General features: G+C 39.2%; 1 protein-coding gene across 1 annotated transcript; it reads right to left on the reverse strand.

The window, feature by feature from the left end:
• Positions 1-108: 108 nt before the first annotated feature.
• On the reverse strand, positions 109-25,147 carry lig3 (ligase III, DNA, ATP-dependent). Its single transcript, XM_065284221.2, has 21 exons — positions 25,010-25,147; positions 24,034-24,627; positions 23,829-23,957; positions 23,514-23,726; positions 23,278-23,429; positions 21,212-21,378; positions 21,004-21,081; positions 20,754-20,922; positions 20,469-20,624; positions 20,251-20,382; positions 16,681-16,760; positions 16,484-16,571; positions 15,830-15,907; positions 11,549-11,672; positions 11,305-11,447; positions 11,127-11,201; positions 2,758-2,904; positions 2,509-2,659; positions 1,043-1,140; positions 870-950; positions 109-794 (listed from the first exon to the last, which is right to left on the reverse strand). The coding sequence occupies exons 2-21, from the start codon at positions 24,578-24,580 to the stop codon at positions 561-563; spliced, it is 3,042 nt and encodes a 1,013-aa protein (XP_065140293.1). The 5' UTR covers positions 24,581-24,627; positions 25,010-25,147; the 3' UTR covers positions 109-560.
• Between the last annotated feature and the right edge of the window lie 546 nt (positions 25,148-25,693).

Below are 25,693 nucleotides of genomic sequence, written 5' to 3' on the forward strand. Positions count from 1 at the left end.
TTGCTTTCATGACTTAATTTCAGCACAAATCTTTGTTTAATCCAAATGACTGAAACACTTGAAATAATAAAAAAAAAGATTACAAATGCTTATTTGTATTCTACACAATTGTCAGTTTTCTAATTATGCTTCATGGTTGTTGCTATTGTCTTGTGAACCACAGGCAAATCTGTGTTTACTATAATGACAAAAAAATGACATTGCTTGAAACTCGTGCTTATTGAGAAAGCGGAAGCACGCTTAGGGACACTCACTGAAAACTTTAAAAATCATAAATATGCGAATCCATAACATACTAGTATGTATGACAAATATGTGAAAACCAAAACAAACTTGAAAATCTAAGAATAAGGTTTTCTACAAGACTGTGTGCGATACCAAAATATGGTAAAGCCGTTATTAAGACAAACATTTAAAAAGAAAAATCACAAAAGTTCATTCAAAACAACCTAGTTGTGGGGAGGGTGAAACATGTTTACTGTTCTCTAAGAAGCAATGTCACTATAGGAAAAATGCCTGAGCTTGGTGCTAGTGTCCGTGGAGCATTCCCATAATTTGGATCAGCAGGGTGGAACCACCCGCCTCTTGCGGATACATTCCCAAATCCAGTTGGAGGTGACCTTGTGGCTCTGACTGTCCTCCTCTGGCTGTGCCAGCGTGTGTGTGGCCGAACCGCAGTCGTACTCTGGCACCAGATCTCCATCGTACGCTATGAAGTAGCGCCGAAGTTTCTCAAAGTCCTGCACGGATTCTGGGAGGTAGAGCTTCACGCCTGTGAAAATGTCCAGTAAAGTCTGCCAAGAAAAACAGTTTTAATACTTTAATAGAGTTTCATTATGTCCAAAACAACCAATAAAGTCAAAGCAAACCTTTTCATTCTTTGTGTCGGATGTTTGAATCGATGTGTTTAGTTTGCTTTGTCCATTACTGTGGACAAGTTCGGTTTTAATCTGTAAAGAAACAAGATCACAGTGTTTTAATGACATGAAGCAAAAAATGGCTACATAAACTCATACATTGGTGCAATGATGCTAGAACAAACCTTCTTTGCAACTTGTTTTTCGGTGGGCAGTTTTCTTTTAACTGCAGGCGAGGGTGGTTCAGATTTCACTAACTTGGCTTTGGGACTATGACCATTTTCTAAACAGATAAAACGTACGGGGTGAGAGTATTTTATTTCATATGTACAGAAAGGTGCAACTCAGTCAGGTGATTTTTCGTGAAATTAGACTTTAAACATTTTGATAAAAAAAAGTAAGAGTATCAAAATAAGAAGCATACAGTTACAAACATCTCTTCATGTACTATTTTGCACATGATTTCAAATGACATCATAGAAACCTATTTTTTTTTTTTTCACATTTAAGGGGAAAAGTTTCATTACCGCAACATGTCCATGACTGGATTTGGGTTCTTTGACATGGAAATATTTATAATTAAAAAAAATCTAAAAAATAAAAAGCTTCAGTGCATGTTATACTATAAACATTTACAGTAAAGAAACATGTGGTATTTGGTGATCATTGCTAAATGTAGAGACAATAATAAGGAATATCTGTCCAAGAAAAAATTTCTCATCCTCCGCAACAATTTTCAATCATTGTTTAAGCCCTCAAGGAACTAACGTTTTAAAAAAAATGTTGTAAGGGACATAATTGACTGTGACACTCAAGATGGCTACAAGGTAAGCATTCTTATTTTTTTCTCCAGATAAAAGTTAAAATTTTGTTTGTTATAGTACCTGGACAACTTTTTAGTTCTCATTAACGCAACATGAGTTTGTAAATGGATCTATTTCATGTAATATCATGTTGCGGTAATGATAATTTTTGATAATGATAATCTAAAAATGTAAATAATTATATAGGAAATATTTTTTAAATCCTCCAAAAAAAATAATGGTTACAGTAAGTTCAGACCTAAATCTTATTTTCCAAAAAATTATTGGCTTCAAGGGCTTTTTAAACAAATCTGCACTTGTAACATGGCTGCAGGAGGCGCAATGATAATATCATGTAGTGCCTGAAAATAGTCCCCTGCTATTAAAAGATACTAAGTAGACTATTTTCGGCTGCTGCGTATTATCATTGCGCCTCCTGCAGCCATGTTACGGCAGCAAAGTCCTTGATATCCAGAATGAGAGTATAGTTCGTAGCCATATCGGCCTAGAAAATCACAACTTTTCATTTTTCATCAGTCTTAGTACACAATATAACTACAGAAAGTCAAGTTATAAATAGGAAAAATATTGAAACGCTTTGGTTATTTTTGAGCATGATGCCAATGGTCTAATCGGATTCTATGGATTGTGCTAAGCTATGCTAAAAGTGGTACCACCAGACCCGGAGATCAACCAAAATGGTAAAAACCAAATGTTTAACTCTAGGGGAGCTGGAAAATGAGAATATTTTCATAAAAAGTTGAATGTCTCTTTAATATCACTCAGCCACCAAGAAAAAACCCTTATTGGTCAACCACTACGCTTCATGACAAATTCTCATTACTTACTGGTTTTGTTAGCAGTAGAAGCTCCATGAGATGTTGAGGGTGAGCTGCTTCCGCTGTCACCTCCCGAGGAGCTCTTGTCATTCTGGCCAGTTTCAGATGGACCAGCCGTCACCTCAAAATCACAGTTCTCCTTCGAGATACGATACAGCTCCTGCAAAATAAATAAAAACCTGATAGTAAGCATCAATTAAAAAGGGGGAAGTATGCAAAAATTTGAAAAGATGCAAAAAGTTTCTCAATCAAAATTACCTTGAGCTGCTGAAGGTTGGTGGCGGTTTTCCAATCTTTGTCGTCTCGCATCCGAGTGCAGCGCGGGAAACGGATGGATATGCCGTCCGCTGTGTGCATTTCCGATTTTGAAAACTCTGCTCCTGTAATTTCCCATACTGGTGCTTTCTGTAAGCAAACACGACAATGTATTGTTGTTATTTACTGCACAAATGACGAACATTTCGTCACGTGAATTGTGCGCAGACCCCCATGTGTACGTAAAAAAATTGACTAATTTCATCCTTAAGGTAAGGAAAAGAGGTAATAAGCCAACTCAATTCCTTCATTGCTGTTCCATTACAAAGTATGCAACATTGACTAACCTTTCACCAGAATTTCATTGACCTTATTTTAAAAGGACAGAGAATGAAAAACCATTTTTACCTTGTCTTTGTTGAATAATGGTAGTCTACCCACATTCACGAACATACAAAAAGTGCTGGACATGCTAAACATCTCAGTCTCATAGAAATTCCTCTTTTAGAAATGTCAGCCAGAAAACGTCCCAATCTGAAAAACTGATGCTTATGACATCACAGGCATCTCACTGCCCCTCCACTTTAAAATAATTGGCTACATTTTTTGAGTGGCAGCAGAGTCAGCCAATCAGTAATGAGATTGGAAGTTAAGCCAGTAGGGGGAGCCAAATAGGGGCAAAACCACTTGTTTAAAATCCCCCACCCTAATAGAGCTATCTGAGAGAGGTTTTTAGGAAGCTTCAGACCCAAACAAAAAAATTTTTGTCTACATGTCACATCACAGAACAAGGATAAATACCCCTGTTGGAGCTATTTTTGCACTTTGTTTATTTTAGGCTTAAGTTATAGTTTACTATATATAGTTTATATAGTTTGGTCACGTGGTGCTATGTTAATTTGCATAAATGGGTTAAGGTGGGAGGAACCGGAAAGGCTGCGAGGGCATATGGTTTTTTACCACAGCGTGAGAGAGGCAGCAGGAAATGTCTGTGAGCTTGCTTATATGTGTAAATAAACCTCCTCGAACTCATCTTTGGCTATGGACATTAGTTTATTTTTGTACCTCTAACCATGCGTAAAGCCTACCCATGACGCAGCCTTAGTGGCCATTTGAAAGGTTGTTATTATTAGTTTTGTTTAAGTTTAAGGACAAATAGCAGCTACATAAGTAAAAAACCCGCCCCTAGATGTATATCGTTGGTTTACCTGGAAAATTGGACTCGTTGTTTGCTGGATTACCCCATTGAAAGAGCCATACTTACCTGGATGCTCGAGACATCGCTGGGCCTAGGAAGCGCGAAGGTGCGGACTGGATATAGCGCAAACATCAAGCCACGACCCATCCTACAGTGTAAAGCTTCATTGGACACCGTACTGGATAACGGTGACGCTATTGGAGCGCTGGAGCTGCATTTACGGAATGGAGGATTGATGTTTGTTACATTTGGATTCGCAAAGGCTGGCCCAAAGCCTTCACAGGTGACGCGCACGGACGCGCGCAACAACAATCACTGCACGCATTCAACTCCGTGCGCAAAGACAACAACGCTACAAACAAAGTTCCGCAAGGTATGTGCTTTATTTAACCTTGGTAAATAACTGTGTGTGCACGTGGCCAACGTCAATAGAAAGTAAAAATGTCTGACGTTGTATCCAAAGCCACAAGTGACACGGCGCTTGCGATAAAGAGACGTACAAGTTTTACTGTTAAAGGAATGATGTTTTTCATGCAAACGTGTCAGGAAAAGAGATCGAAGAAATTCAGACAAGCCAAATTGTTCATGAATCAAATGGATGAATTAATGCATTCTGCAGACAATATCGGTGAAGTCAAGTCTCTTTTGGGTCAAATGATAACATGTGTTAATGAGGCAAAACAACATCATTCGTCATTCGTGTCATTGAATATACCTCAGGATGAAAAGGAAAGGCAGAATACATATTTTGAACAAAAGGAAAAACTGTTTTCAAACTTTATTGATGATGTCAAAGGGTGGTTATCAAATACAGGCCATTTATATGAACTTCCAATTAAACCGCCTGATAATCAAACTGATATTAGGCCTGAGGACAGTGTTTCCAATAAAGGTTCTGCAGCGCGCTCAAAAGCTGGCTCTAAACTGTCAAGAACTTCCTCTAGTGCATCTGCAAAAATATTAGCACAAGCAGATAAAGCAGCATTACAGGAGCGTATGGCTGCTCTAAAACAAAAGCACATTTTGGAGGCGCAGGAGGAACAAATAAGACTTGAACAAGAGGAATTAAGAAGGAAACAGGAAAAGGACCAAGAGGAATTACAGAAGAAACAGGAATGTTTAAGGAGAGAAAAGGAACAACTTGCTTTGGAAGCAGAATTAAAGGTGACAAACGCAAAATTGAAGGTTCTAGAAATAAATTCAAAGTGTGGCTCTAAAGTGTCAAAATGTGCATCTACAACATCAGATGGCATGAACTCTTACTTGGAAAGGTCAGAAATTCCAGGAAAATATGAACTAAATCCTACTGCTGACCATTTTGTGCCCACCAATGAAAACTCTGAACCTTCTCCTAGGTGCTTATTAAATTCTGTCCCTGTTGGTGCTAAACCCAAACATGTTGTAATGCAACCACCCATACCTAATGTTATTCCTGCTTCTCAAGGACAAAGTACACAACCACTGGTTTTGCAAAATGCTCACGACAATAATCAATCTACCAATTCTCCAGACATTTTGAACATCATGCAGCGTCAGAATGAAATTACTGCCCTGTTGGTCCAACAAAACACAGCCTCTGCTCTGCCTATGAGAAATATACCTGTATTTGATGGTGATCCCCTGTACTTTAAATCTTTTCTCAGAGCCTTTGAAAATTGTATAGAGGATAAAACTCAAAATTTCAGTGATTGTCTGTACTTCCTAGAACAATACACTAGGGGGCAACCAAGAAACATTGTAAGAAGTTGTCAGCATCTGCCCTCTGATCTGGGTTACCAAAGAGCAAAAACACTTTTGATTGAACATTTTGGCAGTGAACACAAAATCTCTTCTGCTTATATGGACAAAATCAATAATTGGCCCTCAATAAAACCTGAGGATGTTAACGCTCTGCAGTCATATGCTTTGTTCCTTCGAGGTTGCGCCAATGTAGTACATCATATAAAGTACATGAAGGAGTTGGACATGCCAGCTAACCTCAGGACAATTCTAATGAAACTTCCATACAAACTGAGGGAAAAGTGGAGAAATGTGGCATGTGATATACTGGAACAAACTGGAAGCAGAGCAGTGTTTGTTGATTTTGTAAATTTTATTGAAAAACAAGTCAAAATTGTTTCAGACCCGCTGTTTGGAAATATTAATGATGTTTTCCCCACCAGCCACACAAAGTTATCCACTCAAGTTAAGCAGAAAAGGAAAAGTGGTACCTTTGCCACCAGCATCAATGTAATAAAGGATGAACATAGAGAAAAGAAAAATTTAACAGCCCATAGTAATCAGCTCAAATGTCTGTTCTGCCATTTCACTAATCACACTCTGGAAAAATGCTTTCAGTTTAAAAGAAAGACCCAACAGGACAAGATTCACTTTCTAAAGGAGAAAGGTGTGTGTTTTGGGTGCTTGAAATATGGACACACAAGCAAAGACTGTAGGAGTCGTTTGGATTGTGAAGTGTGTCACAGGAAACACCCATCTGTCCTGCATGTGGAGAAGGAGGATACTACAAGGATATCCTGCAAAGAAACTGTGAGCATTGTACCTGAGCAGCAGCAGACATGTGGTCATATTGGGGCTGGTGAAGAGGATACTGCTGTTTTTTCCATTGTGGCTGTGCGGGTGAAAAGTCAGAAAAGTAATAAAGTTGTGCATACTTACGCTTTCTTGGACCCTGGGAGCTCTGGTACCTTCTGCACTGCAAGTCTGGCTGAAAGGCTGGGAGTATCAGGTAAAAACTGTAACATACTATTAAGGACAATGGGACAGACTAAAACCATTAATACCACTGTGATAACTGGTCTGGAGGTGTCTGGTTTTGATACCGAGGATTTTATTGAGCTGCCATCTGTTCTGACACAAACAGAAATGCCTGTATCCAAAGTCAATGTGCCATGTCAGGATGATGTTGCCAAGTGGGCATATTTGAGTAGCATTAAGCTACATGAAGTAGATGCAGATGTGGACTTGCTCATTGGAACTGACTCTCCCAAAGTTTTGGAGCCATGGGAACTAATAAACAGCCAATGTGGTGGACCGTATGCAGTGAAGACCAGAGTTGGTTGGGTCATAAACGGGCCTCTTCGTGTTGGAGACTCTGGAGGTGCTGGTGTCTAATCAGGATGCACTGTTGTAACTGCTAATCATATATCTGTGGAGCACTTGGAAAATATGTTGATGCAGCAGTACAATCATGGCTTTGCTGAAAGAACATATGACGAACAACTTGAGATGTCAAGAGAAGACATTAAATTTATGAAAATTGTGAAGGATACAGCAGTGCTTAACAATGAACATTATTGTATTGATTTACCTTTCAGAGTTGAAGATCCTGTTTTGCCAAATAATCGCTGCATTGCATTACAAAGACTCCAAAGCCTGAAGAGGAGATTTAACAGAGATGTTTCATTCAAGGCTCAATATACTGATTTTGTCAACAACATGTTGGAGCAAGAATATGCAGAAAAGGTTCCCACAAATGAGCCCGCTCCAAAACAAGGAAAGGTGTGGTACATTCCCCACCATGGTGTACATCACCCAACCAAAGGTAAATTGCGTGTTGTGTTTGATTGTGGCTGTACTTACAAAGGTACATCATTAAACAGCCAGCTCTTGCAGGGCCCAGACTTCACTAACACGCTTATTGGCGTCCTCCTCCGGTTTAGAGAAGAGCCCATTGCTATTATGGCTGATATCAACGCCATGTTCCATCAGGTCCGGGTCCCACACAAGCATGTTAACTTCTTGCGCTTTTTATGGTGGCCCAATGGAGATGTTGCAATGGAGCCAGAGGAATATAGGATGTGTGTACATTTGTTTGGAGCTGTATCGTCTCCAAGCTGCTCAAACTATGCACTGAGAAGAACTGCTGAGGATAATGCATTGGGATACTCACCCGACGTCCTCAGCACAGTCAAAACAAATTTCTATGTGGATGACTGTCTCAAGTCCACTGCAACAGAGGAAGATGCAGTGAAGCTCATACATGGATTAACATCTCTCTGTAAAAAAGGTGGCTTCCATCTCCAAAAGTGGGTCACAAATAGCCAAAATGTGTTTGCACTTATTCCCATCAATGTCAGGGCAGTGGGTTTGGAGAGCATGGATTTGGATAGGGACCAACTCCCTGTGGAAAGAGCTCTGGGGATGCAATGGTGTGTTCAAGGAGACACGTTCAGTTTCAGGACGGCGGTACAGGAACGTCCACACACCAGGAGAGGCATCCTTTCTGTGGTGAGCTCTCTTTATGATCCACTGGGTTTTTTGTCTCCTTTCATAATCCCTGCTAAGTTACTGTTACAGGAGCTGTGTAGAATGAACTTCAAATGGGATGAGCCAGTCCCTAGTGCCGTCTCCAGACATTGGTCTGAGTGGCTCTCTGAACTTCAGCATATGAGTGGATTTAAAGTGGAACGGTGCATTAAACCTAAGAACTTTGGAACACAAGTGAAAGCAGAATTGCATAATTTTTCAGATGCCAGTCAATCAGGATATGGCACTGTTTCATACTTGAGATTGGAGCGTGCTGACAGTGTGCATGTTTCATTCATCACAGGCAAGGCTCGTGTTGCTCCTCTAAAGCAACTAACCATCCCACGCCTTGAGCTTGCTGCAGCTGTGCTCGCAGTTCGAGTGAATTCCATGCTGTTGAAGGAGTTACAGTTGCCATTGCAAAGGTCAGTTTTTTGGACTGATAGCACTACTGTTCTCAAGTACATCTTCAATGAAACAAAGCGCTTTCACACATATGTTGCTAACCGTGTCAGCACTATAAGAGAAGCCACAGATAAAGATCAGTGGAGGTATGTAAACACCAAAGATAATCCTGCAGATGAAGCATCTCGAGGACTAAGAGCTCAGGAATTTGGGAAAGGAAAATGGCTAAGGGGACCAGACTTTTTGCATTTGTCTTCCACCGAATGGCCAAAACTCGACTTGGACTTCTCCTCGATCACATCTGATGATCCAGAGGTGAAAAGGGAACTTAAAATGAATGCTGTCGCAACGAACCGTGACAATCCCCTCAGTCGGCTCATTCACTATTTCTCATCCTGGAGAAAGCTTAAAACATCAGTGGCCTGGTTGTTGGCGTTGAAAGAAAGACTTTTACTTTTGAGGCAAAAGAGGAAAGAATATGTGGTCAAGCAGAATGAAAATGTGGAAAAGGAGCTTAAAAAATTCAAAGCCACGCTTGGAACATCCAGCTTGACACCAGAGCGTTTGGAGGAAGCCGAAAGAGCAATAATTCGGTTTGCACAAAACCGAAGATTCAGCACTGAAATTTCCTCACTAAAACACGACCCAAAGACTGTTTCCAAAGACAGCCCTCTTTATCGCCTCGACCCCTTCATTAAAGATGGCATCCTCAGAGTGGGTGGACGCCTGTCTAGATCTGTCCTGCCGTTGGAGGTTAAACATCCTGTGATTCTGTCAAAAGATCTGCATGTTTCCCAGCTCATATTACGTTACATCCATTATCAACTTGGACATGCTGGACGCAATCACATGCTTTACAGATTGAGACAGAAGTATTGGATTATAAATGCCAACTCTGCGGCCAGGAAGATTCTCTCACAATGTACAGTGTGCAGAAGGTACAGAGGAAAACTTGGAGAACAAAAGATGTCAGATTTACCAGAGGAACGAGTTGTGCCTGATAACGCGCCCTTTACAAATGTAGGAGTAGACTATTTTGGACCACTGGATGTGAGGAGAGGGAGAACTGTGCTGAAGCGATATGGAGTGATATTTACCTGTCTAAGCAGCCGTGCAATACATCTGGAGGTGGCGAACTCCCTCGACACAGACTCCTGCATCAATGCTGTGCGAAGATTTGTCTGCAGAAGAGGACCTGTGACAAGTATGAGGTCAGATAACGGCACAAATTTTGTTGGTGCGCAGAAGGAGCTGAGGCAGGCCCTGGCTGCTTTAAATCACTCTAAAATTGAAAGGACTTTTGTGCAGGAAGGAGTGATGTGGAGTTTTAACACCCCAGCTGCATCTCACCAAGGTGGCGTTTGGGAGCGTCTGATTCGCTCTGTGCGCAGTGTACTTACCTCTGTTGTTGGACATCAACTGCTGGACGAGGAAGGCCTGCAAACACTGTTTTGTGAGGTAGAAGCAATACTCAATGACCGGCCAATAACTAAGGTCTCAGAGGATCCCAATGACTTGGAAGCGCTCACTCCAAATCACATTCTTCTGCTGAAAGGCAAGCCCATTCTGTCACCAGGTCTGTTTGAAAATTCTGACCTGTATATTAAGAGGAGATGGAGGCAAGTGCAGTACATTGCGGAGCTTTTCTGGAAAAGGTGGACATCAGAGTATTTGCTTGTAATGCAAGAAAGACAAAAATGGACGAGGCAAAAAAGAAACTTCATTCCTGGAGATATTGTTGTAATCGCTGATGCTACAGCTCCAAGAGGCTCGTGGATGATGGGTAGAGTTCTAAGTACTACAGCTGACTCAAGAGGACTGGTTCGCTCTGTGAAGGTCCAAACGAAGACCAGCATCCTGGACAGACCAATAACCAAGCTCTGTCTTCTCTTGGAGGCTAACAATTGACTATACATCTCATTCTCTTTCTCATCTGTCTTCTATCTATTTTGTTTTTTTTTGCAGGCATGGAGAATCTGAAGATGCAAGATTTAAGCTTGATGTTTAGGTTATAATTATAGCTCCTTTGTGTTAACAGCTAAGGTTAATTGTGGGTAACTTACCGTCACAATTAGGGGCTGGGTTGTTGGAGCTATTTTTGCACTTTGTTTATTTTAGGCTTAAGTTATAGTTTACTATATATAGTTTGGTCACGTGGTGCTATGTTAATTTGCATAAATGGGTTAAGGTGGGAGGAACCGGAAAGGCTGCGAGGGCATATGGTTTTTTACCACAGCGTGAGAGAGGCAGCAGGAAATGTCTGTGAGCTTGCTTATATGTGTAAATAAACCTCCTCGAACTCATCTTTGGCTATGGACATTAGTTTATTTTTGTACCTCTAACCATGCGTAAAGCCTACCCATGACGCAGCCTTAGTGGCCATTTGAAAGGTTGTTATTATTAGTTTTGTTTAAGTTTAAGGACAAATAGCCACTACAACCCCGTTCAATCATTCTACGTCACCTTTAAGCACATACATTTTATGCATCCCTTTGTCGTATTGTGAAGAGCTTTGGCTTACTTGTGGATCTCGGATAATAAAGTCCGGATAATAGTTTTTGACGATCTTCAACCACCCTGGTATTTTGCTTGGATCCTGTGATGGCGAGATAAAGAACAGTCTTACCACATGCAACTTTAATAAATACTGGCAGTTCATGCAGAGGGAAAGACTCCCGATCATTAGCAATGAGATTTACTTTGCCGATTTTGATAACATCTAACTCCTTCTGCAGTCTGGCTAAGGTCGCATCGTCATAGCCTCCAGAACACTTGGTCACAGTGCACCACTTCTTGGATTCGGGGTCATAGCAGCCCATAAGAAAACTGGACATAATTCCACCTGTGTGGCGCATAAAAACATTTCAAACTTGTTAAAACTACAAGCTCTGAATTAATTATTATGTGGATTGAAATGAAAACTATGGCAGTGTTGATACGGACCGTTTGAGCCTTTGCCATAGAAAGCTCCAAGCACCACAAGATCAGCAGTATCTGCCATTGCTCCTTCGTTAAGATAATCTTTCTTTACTTTTAACCAGTGACGCTTCCCTGGCTCATATTGGCCCTGAAACAACAAAACACAAAGCTGCTGTTTGATCTAAAATAAAGGCTTTTTATGCAATGGAAATGGTTATAAGACTTTTTTAAGATGTCAAATAAATCTTTGGTGTGCCCAAAGCACATATGCGAAGTTTTAGCTCAAAATACCATATAGATAATTTATTATAACATGTTAAAATTGCCACTTTGTAGGCGTGTCAAAAAATGTGCCATTTTGGGTGTGAACTTTAAAATGCAAATGAGCGGATGAAGTGCAAACACTGATGACAATGATGGTGGTTTGTTGAAATTGAAACTCAATTGTGCTGTGAATTATTTTCTCTCTCTCTCTCTCTCTCTACTAAATGGCAGTGCTGTGTTTGGATAGTGCAGGTTAAGGGGTGGTATTATTATAATAATAAGAGCTCCTTATGACATCATAAGGAGAGCCAAATTTCAACTACCTATTTTTTCATGTGCTTGCAGAGAATGGTTTACCAAAACTAAGTTACTGGGTTGATCTTTTTCACATTTTCTAGGTTGGTAGAAGCACTGGGGACCCAATTATAGCACTTACACATGGAAAAAGTCAGATTTTCATGCCATGGTCCTTTAAATACATTTTTAGCACATAAAAGGGATAGTTCGACCAAAAAATGATATTAAACCCATGATTTACTCACCCCCAAGCTGTCGGAGTTGCACGTCCATCGTTTTTCAGACAAACACATTTTCGGATATTTTAGAAAACGTTTTAGATCTATCAGTTAATTAAATGTGAGGTTCTGGTGGGTCCATGACCTTCAAGTCCAAAAAAAGTGCGTCCATCCTTCACAAAATAAATCCAAACGGCTCCAGGGTGATAAACAAAGGTCTTCTGAGGGTAATCCGCACGGTGTTGTTGTAGAAATATCCATATTTAAAACTTTATTAACGAAAATAAATACCTTCCGGTAGCGCAGCCTTCTTAGACTCCTCTGTATTCAGGAGAGAGTATTAGCGTAGTGTATGCACTTTTCTTAGTGACGTATGACAAATTCAGAGGGCGGGGGCACAGAGCAGCAGCAGAGTAGCCTCCGTAACGCTGGTTTCACATCGCATGCGCGAGCAGCGCGTATACGTAGCGTGAGCAGCGTGTGAGGAGAGCGTTTGCTGCGTGTGGCCATTGAGCTTTCACACCGGCTGCGTTTGTAGCGCATACTGTGCAGTTTAAATAATAACTGTGATTTGTTTAACCCACATTGTTTTCGTACTGTTCTGGTCCGTGTAATGACAGATATAGACACAAAACACAATTATAGACATAAAAAGCCCATGGCACATTATAAAATCTGTTTCTCTGAAGTTTTACGATAAAATAAAGAATTCACTCAGTGATTTACAGCATTAAGCAGTCGATTGTGTTTCCCTTCAACAGTTAAAGAGATTTAGATTTATAGATTTATAGATTTAGATTTATAGATTAATCTATTTCTCTGAAGATTATTAAGATAGATGTGGACTGATTTGCTGGGCAGAAAGTGAATGAACGCAGTCTTCTGGCAACAGTGTGTTAATATTTCATTGCTATCTTTTAAATTGCTCAAAGTCATGACTGTTTCAAACACACTTGGCGTCACATTCATAATTTTATTGTAAAATTACACTTTTTCACGTCAATCTACGACCATTTAAACCATAAACAATGCACTGTCACTTTAATTGAGCGTGAGCAGCAAAAATAGAGCCGACGCCAAAACGATAGAAGCACTGTTGCTTCAGCGACGCTCCTGCCACGCGAGCACGCGCTGCTCACGCGTGCGGTGTACATGCTTTAACTTGTTAACATGGGCGCCGAAAAAAAACACGCGCCGCTTACACGCTGCTCACGCATGCGGTGTAAAACCGGCGTAAGCTCTCATCCTGAATGCGGACGCGATTAAGATGGCGGGGCTACCGAAAGGTAGTTATTTTAGTTTATAAAGTTTTAAATATGGATTTTCCAGTGTTGGGAAAGTTCACTTTCTACATGAACTAGTTCAGTTCACAGTTCACAAATTTTAAAATGAACAAATTCAGTTCATAGTTCATATTTCAAAATGTTTAACTAGTTCACAGTTCCAAAAATGAACTAATTTATAGTTCTTTTTCCCCATATTATAATTTTTTTAATTATTGCCATTATAGCCCATATAGACCCACAGACAGCAATAATTTTATCAGTTTTAACACTGAAGCTAAATGTGTCAGATTTCATCTTCATATCCAACTTTAAATCCTTATCCAACCAGGGTTACCATTAGCTTTGACTGTCTTTTAAGTTTTGTATTTGATTGCACATACCTTGAAACGCTAGCCGGGTGCTTCAAGGGGGTTTTCCAGGCGAGAAGCGCTGCGAGGCATCGCGTGTAGGACAACTCGCACGTGCACGTTAAATAGCGTGAGGTTAGTCAGAGTCTATCAAGATCCAGAATATGCGTTAGCAGCCTATGTTAATCCTTAACCGTTTAGGACAAATATGTTATTTAATGTTAAACTATGTGAGCAGCGTCCAGTGCGTCACCTCCATGCTGCATGCAGCCATGAAACGCAGGTGTAGCCAGATTGGGTGTTTTTTCCGCTACACATTAAAGCAACACTATGTAGTTTTTTTACCTTTAAATAATGTCTCTAAAATTATTTCAGTGATAGAACAACTTTTAACTGGACAAATTGTACTGTTGCTGCAACCTGAGCAGCCTCCTAGCTCCTAAAAGCACACTCTGAAAGTGGCGGTGGAAGGTAGGAAACACAGCTCCGCCCCTCCCCCTGCCTGCAGAAGAGTGTCTGATACCAGGCACTGTTGCGCTTTTCAACCACATGGGGGAGCTGTAAGTCATTTTTACATGGAAACTACATAGTGTTGCTTTAAGGCCTGTTTACGGTGTGTTTTAGTCGGGTTTTCGCCTGGAAGACTCTATAGAAATCTGGCACCCTATTGAAAGGCTGAAAGAGCGTGTCGTTCACAAGCCCCAGAATGAACGAGTTCACAGTAACGTTCATCAGCCAGTAATACAGTACGTTCAGTTCACGTTCGCCCAAAATATGAACGAGTTCATGAACTTTCGTTCAATGAACTCGTTCAGGCACAACACTGGATATTTCTACAACAACACCCCGCGGATTACCCTCAGAAGACCTTTGTTTATCATCCTGGAGCCGTTTGGATTTATTTTGTGAAGGATGGACGCACTTTTTTTGGACTTGAAGGTCATGGACCCCGTAACATTACATTTAATCAACTGAAAGATCTAAAACATTTTCTAAAATATCCAAAAATGTGTTTGTCTGAAAAACGATGGACATATGCAACTCGGACAGCTTAAGGGTGAGTAAATCATGGGTGTAATATCATTTTTGGCCGAACTATCCCTTTAAGTTCATATTCATGGAATCTCAAAATAGCACAGAAAAGTTCACTTGTACAAACTTTGAAGGCAACATATCATGAAAATATATAGTTGGGTCCCAAGTGCCTGAAAATCAACCAAAAAAATGTGAAAAAGATCAACCCAGTAACTTAGTTTTGGTAAACCATTTTCAGCAAGCATGTGAAAAAATAGCTCATTAAATTTTGGCTCCCCTTGTGATGTCAGAAGGGGATAATACCGCCCTATAATCTGCACTATTCAACCACGGCATTGCCATTTAGTGCAGATATCAGCTTATTTGCATTTAAAAGAACACACCCAAAAACTCCATATTTTTGCTCACACCAACAAAGTGGCAACTTTAACATGCTATAAATTATCTATATGGTATTATAAACTAGAACTTTACATAAATACTCTAGGGACAAAAAAGATTTATTTGACATCTTTAAAAAGTCTTGTGAAATGTCCCCTTTAAGAACATAAATTTTTTGTATATTAAGTACAAAAATAGGAAAAATAGACCACTTTAAGGATATTATGGAAGTGTACTTCTTTTTCACCTGGATAATTAGACTAACTAAAGGCTTTTTTGGCAAACTTGCCGTTTTATGTAATTCAAAGGCATGGACTGGATGTCTCTCATAGTCACATTGCACATAACAATATATATGAAACCTTTACTGTTGCATATTGTATACAATTTTTAATACTGAAAACGGTAGGCAGTTCACAGTATATACTGTACAGTCTGCAGTATTCTAATTTAATTCCAAAATAAGTCATGCTGTACCTTAACATCTTTCAGTACCAATCCCTCCAGTCCCTCTCTGATGACACGCGTGATCATTTCTGCCAGATCTCTACCTCGCTGTTGGAACACAAACAGATCATCTTAATTTAGGTGACCTGCCTACACATTAGCAAGCATAGTCTAGTAGAGGACACTTGAATATACCAAGCATAATGGGGAGAAACCAGAGTTGGGCAAGTTACTTCCAAAATGTAATACATTATATATTACAAGTTACCGTCATTTGAAAGTAATAAGTTACATTACAATATAACTTTCTCTGAACTGTAATGCGTTACACTACTACTAAAATGTCAAATCCTGAAGGGTTATGTGTAGGCCCTCAAGCATACAAATATATAATGTAATAGGTAATTAATGTAATGTGATTTTTTTCCACTGTATAAAATGGCTTTGTAATGCATGTAATGTCTTGTTTATACAGGCGCTGCAGCTCCCCCTTGTGTTTTTAGAGAGATGTGCAATCATTGTGGTGAGGTCAAACAATTGCGATGAAACGATTATTTAATTATTGCAACAGCCCTATTAGTAATGTGTTATATTACTGCATTAAGTAATATATAACTGTAATAGCATTACTTTTCTAACATTAGAAGAAACACATCGATATAAATATAGCCTAGCAGTACTGACCGTGACATGCTTCATTTCTGAAAACAGAATCCTGTTTGGAACTTCCACCATATTGTCCTGGAGTAACTTTCTCCTCTCACAGAGAGGCCTAAAAAACATTTTAAAAATCTTGTTGACCAAGCGATTCATCGATTTTTAAAATCTGCATTAGCATTTCGATGTAAGTTCAGGGAAATGCTTGTTTGAGAATGACTTACTTGTCCATGAGACTGACGCCATTAAAATAAATGCAGTCAAACACAAACAGACCCACTTGAGCATCCTGGAAGGCTGCTTTCTGAAAAACACAAAATCGAAGTGTTTAGCAATAAGGGATGAAAAGTTAAAAGATGAAAAGTTCACATGAAAAACCCTCTAAGTGCATCTGACTAGTCGTGTGACGAGACACTTAATCCACGAGACGAGATGAAACACGAGACTGGGTTCACGAGACGAGACGATATTTTTACACTTTTTAAGAAACCCTCAATGATAAAATAAATGAATAAGAAACTGAAATCACATTATTTTTAAATGTTTTAACTAATCAAGGACTGGCCCTAACAATTATTTTGCTAACTGATAATGAAGTAATTTGTTATTTTGGGGTAATAAAAATAGACCCAAGTGAGCAGTAGCATTTAAAATGCAATAATAATTGGTTCAAATAAAGTATTAAAACCAAGTTACATTAAACAACATTTTGTGGCCTTTAAATAAAAAGCATTATGTATGTATTATAACAACTGCATGCAGGGGGCGATAGAGGACTCGTCTCGCGGACGCTATCTTTACTTTCACTTTAGACGGAGAGAAACGCTTATTTTTAGTCAAACAATGTTTAAATCCATATTAATATTTAATATATGTCCATTTCTTTACACTAGAAATGATACAGTCACTGTCATTTTTTGAGCAAGAACATGCAGACATTAAATCATGTAAACTCTGTGTGAGCGTTTAATCTGCCGAGACTTAACCTCTGACACTTATCAACAGACAAACACAACGCGTCTCAGACTTCACACGAGCTCCCAAAGGAACATTATTGCAAATCTAAACAAAAAAGCAAACCCAGTAAAAGACAAATATAATGCATGCACTGTAAAAGGGTCAAACAGAGAGCTGCATCCTCAGGAGGTCGCATATGCAGGCTGCATACGTCATCAAGGTTTATTTCAGATCATTAACTGAGCATTAAATCCGCAAGTTGTGAGCATATTACAACAATTTGCGATTAACTACATAATTAATAAACTTTATAATTGTTAATAGTCTCTAATAAGACAGTGATGAAGTAAATGCAGTTTAAAAATGTGACCTCCGAAGGATGCAGTCTTTTATTTGAGAACCGGCCAGCACCTCCACAAGAAATCTCGCGAGACACATGTTATCTCACGAAACACATTTAATCTCGCAAGATCTCGTCGCACGAGATCTCGTCACACCCCTACATCTGACATGTCATTTTCTTTAGATTAGCATTTTTTATTAGGCTTTTATGTTTAGGTTTAGTTATTTTAAATTATTGGCAATAATAAGGTTTATAGTCATTGAATGCCTTATTTTCACTTTGGTCATTTTATTGGTATTTAAAAAAAAAGACTATTTTGTGGCAAAACCCTCTTAGGCCTTGTTCACACAGACACAGGTATTTTTATAACGGTGACTATTTTATGCGGTTCGGCCATTCGTCCACACGGAAACGCAGTATCAGGACACTGAAACTGAACATTTTTGAAAACCCCTGACAGGGTGAGGATTTTCAGAAACGCTGGTTGCATTGTTGTCGTGTAGACAGTAAAACCGGGGCTTTTGCTTCTGATTGGCCTAGATGGCTTTACGATTAGGATTATATCACCGCCTGCTGGTGTGGCATGCTCTTCGCTTTCATGTAGGCGGAGATTTCTTTTAAAGTGCGGTGCATTTAGCCAAATAAATGTTTACATGATTTTTCTTTATTTGGGATTTTTTAAAAAGTAGAAAATGTGTTGAATGCATAACGTCATTTCTCCCAAAAGAAATCAACAAAATTTCAACGTAAGGTAACCAAACCAATTAGGAAGATTGTACATTTATTTTAAATGACGTGAAGAACATTGATTTAACATGATTTTGGCAAACATGCCTGAAAGGCGCCTGGCGCGTGCAGCAGGTGACGCAAATAATGGGTCCTCCGAGGGTTATACCGTCTCATTTCAGTTCTCTTCGCGGACTTCTGAGGCTGCCACCTTGACAGACCGAGTGCTCACCTTTTAAGGTCGTATGCTTAGAAGGTCGCAGCCCTTGAATTGGGACACGGTTTCTGTCTGCACGTAATGCACTTTTAAAAGATGCTTTGACAGATTGCTTGTGTTTCCGCCCTTACATACAAACATCTTGATGCACTTACCTGTATGACAACGAGCGTTGTCTGCATCAACTCTAGTGAAGTATAACCAAACTTCTGAACGTTTTGCTCTATCCGCCATCGTCACTCTTTGTATTAAGCGGGAGTTTTCGTGCTGTTATGCGTGTGTGTGCGCCGCGCTCGTTGTTGTGTGTGTGTGACAGAAAGCCTCCGCGGCGCGCATGAGAGATCTCGCAGATCTCACAGAAAAACGTCTTAATATTATCGCAAATTAGAAATATTTGGTGAGATAAAATGTGCACAAAAACATTAAGTAAGGGATAATGTAGAGGCAGCCGGTAGTTATTGGGAAATAAGCCCCGACAGTGTGATCAGGACCCGACGCGAAGCGGAGGGTCTTGTATCACACTGAAGGGGCTAATTTCCCAATAACTACCGGCTGCCTCTACATTATCCCGCTTATTACACGGCTACTTGCCACATAAGAAAAAAAACTGGACATGAATATGAATTTGAAACATTTTATTGGCATATTTGTTTTAAATTAACATTTTTATCCTTCCGTGAAACTTTGCACAGATGCATAAAATGATCGTAATACCTTATTAAGATCCTCTGCTTCATACTTGTCTCCATTTTTTCTCTTTTAGCCAGTCTTTGAGAAGTTTTAATGCCCATTGTGTATTTTTTTGTGTGTTGGCCTCGTAGCTGTCATGCTCTATTTTGTCAAGTTCAGTCTCAGTAAGCTGTCTGTGTCTTGTCGTGGTTGTCGAGTGTTTGTCACAAGATGGCGCCAAACAGTAATCTTTATTGATCTTTATTGGCGCGGAGCGATTTTACTCGTACAAGTAGTACCGGCTATGCATTATTACTTTGGAGCGGTTATTATTTGAAAAGAACGAACCTGCAAATGTCTCAACTGACCAATCAGAATCAAGCATTCCAGAGAGCCGTGTAATAATAAGCAAGAATACATAGTACATTTATTTTTTTCTCCAGGACCGAAAGCAGAACCGATAGCGTGAGATCTTACTTATACTACAGTCTTTCATAATTTAGCCCCGGAGCCAGTTAAATACCGGGTTTCGGTACCCATCCCTAATGTGGACTAGGCCTTAGGCTGGCCTTTTATTGTTGCCAGCCTAAGGCACACATGTGCAATAATCATGCTGTCTAATCAGCATCTTGATATGCCACACCTGTGAGGTGGATGATTATTAACAAAGATTTAGAAAAATTTGTGAACAATATTTGAGAACATTAGGCCTTTTGTGTACATAGAAAAAAAATCACAACACAAAAACGGGGGGGAAATAAAAGTGTTGCGTTTATAATTTTGTTCAATGTAAAAAAATATATAATTTTATATATTTGTAACCATTGTATCAAAGAAAAAGGTGGTCTAAAAAATGTTGAAGACCTCTGCTCTACTGCTTACCTTGTGTACCCCAAGAGTCCCAAAAGGCAGAGGTTTACTAGTCCTTGTGTCGATAAGCAGTACTTCAGCATCAAGAATCATGCTATGGCCACCAGGAAACGCTTGTGGTATGAAGTCTTTAAAATGAGCAACCTGTGGGAGAAAACGGAGTTTGAAGTTTTCAAAGAACATCTTGTCTGTTAGCATAAAAAGATGCCAATGCGGATGAAGGTTTTGACCTTATGTGGGAGGACTGGTTTAAGACTACGACTAAAGTAACTGAAGTGATCTCCGCTCTTATGGACCTGCACGCGCTCTCCATCATACTTGATCTCAGAGTACATTCCATTAGGACACTTCTTCATGGCATACTCGATGGACTTGCACGCCTCTGCCTGCAAGAAACAAAGAGATTCAATGCCATGAAGAAAAATCCACAATTATGAACATTGAGAAGCCAATGCGGTCATTTCTAATATGGAGTACAATTAAAAGGTTTGAATGAGTCGTCTAGGGATTCAGACCAGCATTGGTTGTACAGGTGTCATCAGAGAAGCCTCCACACTTAAGATTTTCCTGGGCCCTGTCCCGTTGGATGCATCCTGCTGGTTCTTCAGTACCCTGTCAATTACGTCACCAAGGTTACGTGAAGCTTTGAAGGCATCGTAAGCGTTAGGGTCGACAGCATCCAGACTGAAAATAAAGCATAGAGGTTACATCGAGAGAGAACAAACAAACAGGATTTATTTCAGTATAGAATCATTTGTCACTTACACATGCTTGGCCCCAGAGTTTATTTTCAGATCATGTTTGACCAGACGGATGTAACACTTCAGGTCGTTCCCTGTGCATCTGAAAATGTTATAGATACAGAAAGATTAGAGGTCTTTTCAAAATTCCAACAAATGAAAAGCACGGTACATACTGTACATAAACTGTACTTAAAATTTTCTTCATGCATCAGGGTTTGATTTTGACTGACTTTTTGGCAATATCCTGAAGTTCAGCCTGCTGCTCATCCTCCTTGGTGAGTTGAGACAGACGAGTAAGTGAGGCATCCACGTCCTGGATGGTCAGAAGGCTTTTGGTCGATGGAGGGAAAGATTTGCTGTTCTCGAAAAACATTCGCACCGTCTCTGAAACATCTCCCTGTGTGAAAACAGACAAAGCAATTCGAGTTTAAAGAGATTAGAAATTAGTGATCGGTGACATTTTACAATACACCCAAGTTCAAATGCATCTCAAATTAGGTATAACAAAGGGTTACATTCATTTAAAATTCTGCTATTGTTCATTGTTAAACTAATAGAGGGGTCATGACATTGCTAAAAAGAACATTATGTTGTGTATTTGGTGTAATGCAGTGGTCTCCAACATGGTGCCCATGGGTACCAGGTTGCCCGCAGGGAGTCTAAGAGTCGCCCGCCAAAGCACATTCCATAAATAGCCTCAAATTTAATATTTATTTATTACATATTTTTATATATAGCTTGGCTTCTTCTAGTATATTAACATTATAAACAATGAAAAAAACATTAACAAATAAAATCAACAAGTAAAACAAAAAATGTTTTGAGTAAACCATTTTAAAAAAGTAGCCCTCCAGATTGTTTTATCCATTGTGGTAGCCCTTGCTCACAAAAAGGTTGCGTCTTGACAGCACCTTTAAGTGATAATGTGAACAAGAGAAAAAAACCCCGAACTGAACATTAAGACCTGCAGTGTGAACTAAGCCTTTGTCATATATGCATAGCTCTTTATTGTTTCAATTATTTGCATTCATTTATTTACTCAACTATTCATAGATTAAAGGCTCTTGTGCTCGAATGAGCTTCTCTCCAATGTTGACACGGATTTACGATTAAACTGAAATTTCATTACGACTGCCACTGGGGGCGAACTCCGACAGTCGTGTCCGAATGTCATGTACAGCAAAAAATAATCCTTGCGACTGTAGGAATCTTCTGTGTGCACACACAACTTTACCACTCCAAAGAAAACATGAAATTGCATCATAGGACCCCTTTAAGCTGGTTCATAACTCGTGTTGATTTATGTAAATGTGAAAAATGTTATTAGTAGGGGTGGCGCGGGGCATTAACTAATGCAGGGTTAGTTGTAACACGGACTGTTTTCATTGTTGCACAAGGTTGAGCGTTTTGTATTTCCGGTACTTTTTTCACGCTGCCAAAAGACGATCTCCCGCAAATTACTGAAAATGTTACTGGTGGGCTTGAAAATATTTTGACCCAGCGGGGTTAATTGTAACTAACCCCTCAGCACTTACGATAAGAAAACCGTTTACGTAATTCTTGCCGTCGTTTTAAATAAACTACACACGAATGATTGCTGTCTGCCAACAAAATAAATGTGCCCGTCTCATCAAAAATCGCGTGTCAAATTTATTTTTGTTCATATCTTTAATATTGATTGAATAAGGTCACGTCAAAGATTGAAATCATAATGAAAGGAATGGCTAAAATCAGACTTTGATGCTCATTTTCTCAGAATTTGAAACTGTAATATGATTATTTCAGACTGGGTCACATCTAAAAACAATGTTTTGTCATAATTGTGCTGCTTTTTCTCACATATTTAGACATTTGTATTCATTTATAATTGAACTATTGTTAGAAAAGTGCTGGATGAATGAATACAGTGTGGATAGCTGTCTATTATAGACAGATATATAAACAATATCCACTTCAAGTTTATAGACAAAATAGTATTGAAATATTTGCCAGCAAACTTAATTTTTAGCAAGTGTTACAACTAACCCCCTGCCTGTTACAATTAACCCCACCTATGGGGTAAGTTGTAACATTTGCACTTCTGTCACGTTTGGTGTAATTGTCCAAGAATGGTAAGTACTAGTAACAAACTTCAAATGTTCATTTGTAGCAGAGATGCGTGTGTTGCTTGTGTAAAAATATAATTAATCAAACTCAAATATTTTTTGAATGATTGAGCCAAAACCAAAAAGCGTTAGGTTGTGCCCCTCTCTCCCCTACATGCAAATCCTAGTAAAGTATGAATAATATAACAAACCTGTTCCAGGTCCTGCACCATTTCATCCTGACTGCAATTCAATATGCGGCTGAAAAGCTTGACAATTTGCTTGTCATTTAGGTTGTAGACATTCTTAATAACTCCTGGGAGAAGAAGCTTCACTGTCAGATACAGGTCTCCTTTAAACTTATCTGTTAACAGAAGAAAGAATCAACAAAACATTACATTTAAGCCTACTTCCATTTATCTCCATTAATGACTCATCATCAGCTCACCTCCACCAGACCCTTTCGTCAAGAATTCCCTGATAATCTCAGTCTTCGCATTGTAGCCGGACTTATCTGCCACCAAGGCACACAGTTTACGAAACTCTCGCAGTAAGGAGTCTTTATGATTGGGGTCACATAGCTTAGCTGATAATGCACTACCCTGAGAGGGTTTCGCTGGAGATGGTCCAGGACTGGAGGATGAGGAACCAGCTTTGGTAGCTAATAAAGACAGATAACATATACCTCGTACTTAGTTACAGCAATAGACGACAACAATATAATACAATACATTTTTACAATAAGATTGCCTGAACGTTGTACCCGTAAAGCCAGAAAACTTGCGAGGGGCATTGACGGTTGGGTCAGCTTTAGGTCCTGCCAGCTGCCCACTGTTGCTTAACTTGGCTTGGACTTTCTTTTTCGGACTTGCGTTGGTTTTGGCAGCCAATTCTGATGGAAAAAAAAGACCGTGAGACACATTCTTGGTTTGCACACAAAACAAAAACGGCACGCAGAACCTAAATACCTGAAACATGTTTATTGATCAGCTCTTTATCCTCATCCTGAAGCTCCTCCCATCCCTCCAGCTCTGTGATGTCATCTATTTTCTTTGTAGTTGCACGAGCTCTCTCGAGCTTCTCAAAGATGCATTTCACATGGTACCACTCCTTCATTTCCCCCGCAGACTCGCTGAACGGGTTGGGCACTATCTTGCCAATGCGGACAAGTCCTTTCATAATTTTGTCTTTGCATTTCTTGCAGCCTGCTGTGCCGCGTTTTGCATATTCAACGCAGAATCTTTGCTCGGCCATCTCTGCTTGCTTACTTTGACAATTATTTGGCCAGAAGACTTGAAAATGAGAACTGGAGCTGAGACTTAATTGGCGGATTTGTGGCACACAGAAAGAGACGACACTGGGGCTAGATGCAAAGTCCCAATTAAATATAACAATCCTAGAGGAATGGAGATACGGTGGAGCTTGTTTTGCTCTCAGTAAAGTTGCCCTACAGAGACCTGGCACAGATGATTTGGAGAATGTCCTTACTGCTTTGCAAAAGCAATATAAGTACATTAAGTTTAATGAGAAATTGTTTCCATTCTGCACATTGGGGTTGACTTCTAAAAGATAAAGAGAACAAATAAGTTTAAAACAACATATTTCATCATCTTTATTATTTAAATAACTTTAAAAAAAGATTTTATATTTAGGCTGAGGCGCAGAACAGGTTACACTGGATACACGAGTCTAACAATGAGAGACAATATAAATAATAGGAAACAATTGATAATTATTTACGGCAAAAAAATCAAACAAATAAAGCATACACAATATGTGACGAAAACGCAAATGCTGACAGAAAATGGGGTTATAATTATTTTCCTGGGGTTCGTGTTTACGTGTCGCTTTGTTTTATCAACGTGGAATTAGCTTACATGCTAATCTCAACTGAGTTATGTAACGTTAGCAAGTGAGAACTTATTGCACAGACATTTATTTTACCTTAGTTTTATTGCGTTTCCTTTGATTCCTAGGTTCTTGCGAAAAGATTTTCATTTTAAGAAGACCTTAACAACAAAACACGCGTCTGTGTACAGTTCCCTTTAAATTACGCAAAAGCTTCCCCTTTGTTTGGAAGCGTTTCCGGTGTGGCGCGCACGCGCAATACAGACTTCACTCATTTCTGTTGGTTAGACATAATAAAATATTGTTTACTTTAAATAATACGATTTTTAATTTTTTCAAAAACACGATCTAATGAGAAAATGTATAGTATGTGGTCTAGGGAAGTAATAATAGCATATTAACAACCCAGCCACCGCATTTCTTAATAAGACCAAAAGATGGCAGTGTATTTCCATCTCAGTCTTACTAGTTACAATTTTTAAACTAGGATGTTATCAAAAATGCGTTTTACTTTGCAAATGTAAGAATTAGAAGATGATTTAATAAGACAAACGTGAGACTTCATCCAAAATAGATAATAACCAATAGATGTTGTGGCACTTATAATGTTAATACATCATGTTTGGAAGCATTACTTTCCCATACAGCAAAAAATACATTTCTCTAGCCAAAAATATATTTTAAATATATGCTAAATACATTTTGTTGAATGTTATGCTCAATTGAATATATTTTTGAATTTGGAAATATACTAGTTTTAACCTCTATATATTTTAACAT

The sequence above is a fragment of the Paramisgurnus dabryanus genome, chromosome 5 (genome assembly GCF_030506205.2).
Source record: "Paramisgurnus dabryanus chromosome 5, PD_genome_1.1, whole genome shotgun sequence".
Classification (NCBI taxonomy): domain Eukaryota; kingdom Metazoa; phylum Chordata; class Actinopteri; order Cypriniformes; family Cobitidae; genus Paramisgurnus; species Paramisgurnus dabryanus.